Consider the following 5627-nt stretch of genomic DNA (forward strand, 5'->3'; position numbering starts at 1 on the left):
CTCATATAAAGGGCGATTGATCACCTATTTGTAATTCTATTCCTGCTGCTGCACCCTTTGGCGATTGTTCAGAAAAAAATTTTGTCTTTATCTCCTGCTTGCAGCCATCTCACCTTGTCATTGCTTTGTCACTTGACCTCCTCCTTAAGTTGAACCCTCTCCAGTAGCCTCTCACTCCTAAGTTCTTACTTCGCTAACTTCCACATGTCCCTTTTGTACTCTAACCTGCAGTTCCACCCATTTTCTTTAGCAGCTTGTTTAGTCATGTCATCTGAAGACTAATTGTTTTATATCTACGGGTTTAAAAGCAGACAATGCAAAGGCTTTTATGGTACTTACTTAGTTCTTTATATAAGATAACATCGTTTTTCTTTTATTTTGAAATTGATTAGGTTAGTCCAAGAATACGTTAACAATTTTCTCCCAAATTTTAGAGTATTTTTATACTGGATTTTTCCTTTCTATTGAAATTTTTTGTCCTGTTATGTCATGTTTCTAATTATCTTTCTTTGGTAATAGGCTGTGATGTCTTTGCCTGCATGATACTTTTATTTTCTTTCTTTCACGTGTTGTTTTCTAAAATTGTTTATGTCAGAATTTATGTTTGACATTTTCTGGAAATTTTTTGTTTTAAAAACATTAGTTTAGTTAGATTTTGGGTTAAGTTTTGGAAATTTATATCAAGTGTCTAAGTAGTTGTTATACAGTCTAGCCTTTTTCTTGTCTGTTTTTATTTGCTTCTGTGTATGTCGGTGTAGGTCAGCTAAATCAAAAGCACTAGGTGCTATACTTGTGTAAAGCAGCATGTAAATTAAGGTGTCGGAAATCAGCTTTAGGAATTGCATGTACATCGACTTGGTTCAGAACGACTTTAAAATTAGTTAAGAGACTTTTCTGTTTCCTTCAATTGAATTGAACTATAGATGAGTTTTAGTTTCTATTTGCTACATTAGTAATATGTTTTCTATCCATTTACATTATTTCATTTTCAAAAGGTAGTGAAGTCTTGGGTGATAATTAGAAAACATATATATATATATATATATATATATATATATAGTTATGATTATAGAGAAATTCATTTGGCAGGGAAGGGGAAACCATGCTCCCATTACTCCATCTAGGGTCATTTGTATACCTTAAATTTAAGATCCGAGGTGATAAATCTGGCTTCTCATCAGATAAGAAAATGCACTGAGATCCGGTGAAATCTTGTGTTTCTTTACTCTAAGGGCCCCACGTAGAAAAGAAGGGATATCAAATAGGCCTGGAATATAAAATCCGAAGCTACCAAACATAAATTACTCTATGCGCAAAGAATGAACAAAAAGAGATATATAACACAAAACTGTGCTGCACTGGCAAGCCTTACAATAGTTGTAGCCAACTTAATTACTATCCAGCTACAACCAATGTGATACAGAACCTTCAGTAAATTACAGACTGTACATCGATGCTGCTTCCATTACATTGCTCTCTCTCCTTATAGACGCGCACACACAAACACAAGAGAGAGATCAAACGGCTTTGGGTTTGCATGAATAGACAATCACAAAGCAAGGGAGAACAGCACTGGGATTACTCACATACAAGTCACCCCACTTGGAGCACAAACCGCCCTTGACAACAAGGGAATCGAACCCACCATCACCTCCCACATAAGACCCACGTTCCGAGACGCTCAACACCCTCCCAGCGATCACCCGGCAGACCACCACCGCCCTCTTCAACCTGATACCTCCCTCTGCTTTCTTCGACACCAACACCTCCTCCCCCGTCACCCCCGTAGCCGTCATTCTAATCCCATTCCTCTTCATCTCATCCGTCGTGAAGCCGCTCTGAATTACCCGGCAGACCCCGCACTGAGCGTTCCGGCAGAGACCCGAAAGCTTCTCCGTCAAAGCAGGGCAGCAAGCCATGTTGGTGGAGTGGAACCTCAGCAGCTCATTGCCGTCGGCAACGCTTCGCGGGTTCCCCTTCTGCTGCTGCAGCATCTCCGCCCTGCTCTTCACCGTTTCCCTGTACTGCTCAAACCTCTCCAGCGTCTCCGGGGAATTGTTCACCTTCAACACCCTCTCGATCTTGCCGATGCTGCTTCCGGGAGACAACCACGTGGCTCGAAATATCATCTCGATGATGTTTCTTGACGTATCACCAACGCTGAGGTCTGTAAAAAAGAACTAACAGTTCAAATTTGGCAACTTTGTTTCTTTTCTGTTCATCCATCCCTTAACTTTTTCCTTTTGTCCTAGTTGAAAAAGATGACACGACATTGGGAAGAACGACATTTCCTGCAAAATTGAGGTGAAATATAGAAGAGCGCTCACGAGAAATATGTCGCAATCAAACAAGACCAACTCCGACCTCAAGTTGGTCCCCAACCGGAGATCTTGTACGGTCGCGCCGCTGCCCTGGCCCACGACGAGTTTTGATTTCACTAAAAGAGTTTGGCGCAGACCTAAACGACGCACCTACCTTCCCTGGTCAACCCCAAGATAGGCTGCACATTTCACGCTAAATGTAGGTCCGCCGGGCCCAGCCCAGTCTGGTCCACGATCATGTCATTTTCCCCCCAAATCTTGCAAGCCTGGCGGTTCTATACCCCCGCCGGCCAAACCGACCCATGGGTCCCCATGCCCAAGGAGACCCAGTGAGACAGCTAGATCAAAACATCAGACTTGATCAGCTTAAAAGAGCGGTCAAGAGATCGAAGAACCAGTGAATCGAACCGATCCACATCGAATTCGCCCCTTTAACATAGACTTCCTGTACCAGAGAAGCTCAAGCCTAGACCACGAAGAATTATATTTTTAGTCACGTAAATATCATCTGAATTCAATAACAACGGAGTTTTGATTATTGAGTCATCCATGTAAAAAATGGTTTTTTTATGGGACAAAATTTTGCGCTTTCATGGCTCTTCGATTTTTTGAAACGATGGCGAACCCTGCACGTGAAAAAAAAAAAACCCACGAATCCGAGAGTTGATCAGTATCAAATAAATCATATATAAATCACATTACCGAGAGTTGATTCTTCAGAAAATAAGGTCTATATTCATTTCTTTTTACCAGAAAGACATGGAAAGGTGAGAATTTAGCGGCACTAGTATGTGGTCTTGTTCACAAGGCATGCCCTGAATGCGAAGTGCGAACGCCCTAAAATGAGGCAGCGGCAGATTCTGACCCACCTACTTGGAGGTGGAATTTGCCGTGGATGGCGCAGCTAAATTGGTCAGCGTCAATATCATATTGACGACAACATTTCGAAAAAATAAAATAAAAACATCACAAACAGTACTAAAGTTAATTAAAAGAACATGAAAAATAATTTTGGTTACTTCTAGAAATTGGTAAAATGGAATTAAAAAAAGATATATTTTACACTGGTGCAGTGGAAAACTCACTGTTTCCTACCGGATGGAAAAGTCTAGGTTAATTTCTCGCACAAAGATTTCACAAGAGCGCGATAATTTTACCCCAGAAAGAGAAAATATACCGATTCACGATGGGAATTAGCGGCACAGCTTTTTCATCGCATCGATTCCTTCTGTGAAAGCGATTACGACCACAATGCTTCGGATGCTTACTCTGAGACTGGGAAAAAATCCCGTCTCACAACTCATCAAGACCTGAGAGAGAATCGGTATCCGGGTAAACGAGGGAAGGAAGAGAAAAACACTCACCAGAAAACTTGTTCTGGCCGGGGTCCGGCCGACGGACGACGTCCCTCGTGAGAGAGGCATCTCCCTCCGCGGCGTGATCTCCGCCGTTCCTGGGCGCGCGAAACTCGCCGCGGGCGCCGTCCGGTTTGAGCTTCTCCGGCAGCAGGACCTCTCCTGGTTCGACGGTGCACCTCAGGGTTTCCTTGAGAGACAGCCAGATGGCCTGCATCGTCTCTCTCTCCCTCCCTTTCCCCCCCTCTCCTTCGGCCCGACCTTAATTCTCATCCAAACGGGAGCTTTTCTTCCTCGCGCTAGTTGGCGAACTCTGCGTTCTTCCTCCACCCGAAATCGCGAGCTCCTAACCACGGAGTACTGCAACCTGGAAAATGCGTAGGGAAAAGGCTGAGCTTCCCGCCAGAAAGTGAGACAAAACTGAGGATCCCAGAGAGGTCTTTTTCTTTGGAAAATGGGGATGTTGAAGAGAACCGAGGCGTCGCTTTCCTCCTTCCCATTTCGGAAGGAGAGCTTCGCAAATGGCATATCCGAGACCTCCCCTTCTTGAAAAGGAAAAGAAGAAAAACGAGCGCCACGAGAGGGGAAAACTCACAAATTTCACATTCTAAACAACAAAATCTCGCCAAATGCAGAACAAAAGAGAACTTCTTATTAAGGAAAAGATGAAACTAAGAAGGAACTCCGCTCTCGCTTCAAGACGATTTCTTTTGCGCAAAGAATCTACCTGAAAAAAGAGAATCAGAAAAGGGGGAACTTTGTCTTCCAGGCCTCAAACGATGAAAATCAAGGCTTCTCGAAAATAAACTTGCATGATGTGGACTCCTCCAAGAAAGAACTCAGACTTTCTCCTCCTAAACCCTAAGCAGGAAAGAAAAATTAAAGCCTATAAGATAAACAATCTCCTTCCTTTTCAAGAGCAGAAACGTCAGACAGAAGGAGAGAGAAAGTCTCAACACTTATATCAACCAAAGCAGGACATCACAATTTTTGGGTTTCTATGGCAACGAAGGAAAAAGAAGACAAGACAAAAGGAAAAGGAAAGAGGCAAACAACAAACAGAGAATTCAGAAACAAGAAGGGGAGGATGAGGGTTAGTTTTTGGTTTTCCGCTCCTTTTTTATCACCTTCGAATCGTTCAAAAGTAGGAACGAGAGAATCGTGGCACGAGATCATTCATCCCTCTCTCTCTCTCTCTCTCTCTCTGAGTTACTACTCCTTTCCGCTATTTAGAAGAGTTTTGGGCAGAGAGAGAGAAGGGGACAAAACTTAACGAGAGGGAAGGAAGAGGGCTGTTGGACGCTTGCTACAGGGGGAAATGAGTAAAAGAGAGAAGAGAAACCTCGGTCTGTGTGGCTGACCTCCCCTTCCTCCTCTGCTCCTGTATCCCTCTCTGTCCCTCTTCCCTTCACTCTAAAGACTTCTTGGAGCAACGCTCAGGGGCTTCAGTCGTTAACTGCATCTTGCGTCACGAGGGGAAAAGCCTGCCACCTTCACCAGTATCACCCTCATCATCACCATCGATCTCATATCTTCCACTTCCCACCGTCCTCCTCGTGACGCACTCACCAGTCTCCACTCAACCGCGACATACATGACCGCTTCCTTCCTCTTATAACTGAACTCCTCTACTGCCTACGCTTCCGTGATAATACCTCCTCATCAGCCACAGGCACAGTCCCGACCTTTCAATTCGTTTCTTTCGATAAGTTCGAAAAGACAAATAATGTCAAGAAATGAAAAAAATACCAAATTTTACGTTCCTCCGGTCATCTCGACAAGACATTATCCTTCTGATAACTTTTCGAATTACAAGAGAACTGGCAGCACTTGAATCCCATCTCAGTTTGTCTTTAGGGCAATGTGGTTAGGCAGACCTACCGAATACGTCAGTCACCTCGCTTGTCGTCCATTCTTTCCTAAAGTTAAGCTTGCAGGTCAAAACATGTTC

At 43.6% G+C, this 5627-nt stretch overlaps 1 protein-coding gene across 3 annotated transcripts; it reads right to left on the reverse strand.

The window, feature by feature from the left end:
• Positions 1-1320: 1320 nt before the first annotated feature.
• On the reverse strand, positions 1321-5331 carry LOC116258355 (uncharacterized). Of its 3 annotated transcripts, none has more exons than XM_031635467.2 (4): positions 5019-5331; positions 4404-4537; positions 3686-4043; positions 1321-2167 (listed from the first exon to the last, which is right to left on the reverse strand). In XM_031635467.2, the coding sequence occupies exons 3-4, from the start codon at positions 3891-3893 to the stop codon at positions 1518-1520; spliced, it is 858 nt and encodes a 285-aa protein (XP_031491327.1). In that variant the 5' UTR covers positions 3894-4043; positions 4404-4537; positions 5019-5331; the 3' UTR covers positions 1321-1517. The 3 variants fall into 3 exon arrangements, with proteins under 3 accessions (XP_031491327.1, XP_031491328.1, XP_031491329.1); XM_031635468.2 differs by lacking the exon at positions 5019-5331 and adding an exon at positions 4804-4992; XM_031635469.2 differs by lacking the exon at positions 4404-4537.
• Positions 5332-5627: the final 296 nt, after the last annotated feature.

Source organism: Nymphaea colorata, chromosome 8 (assembly GCF_008831285.2).
Source record: "Nymphaea colorata isolate Beijing-Zhang1983 chromosome 8, ASM883128v2, whole genome shotgun sequence".
Lineage (NCBI taxonomy): Eukaryota > Viridiplantae > Streptophyta > Magnoliopsida > Nymphaeales > Nymphaeaceae > Nymphaea > Nymphaea colorata.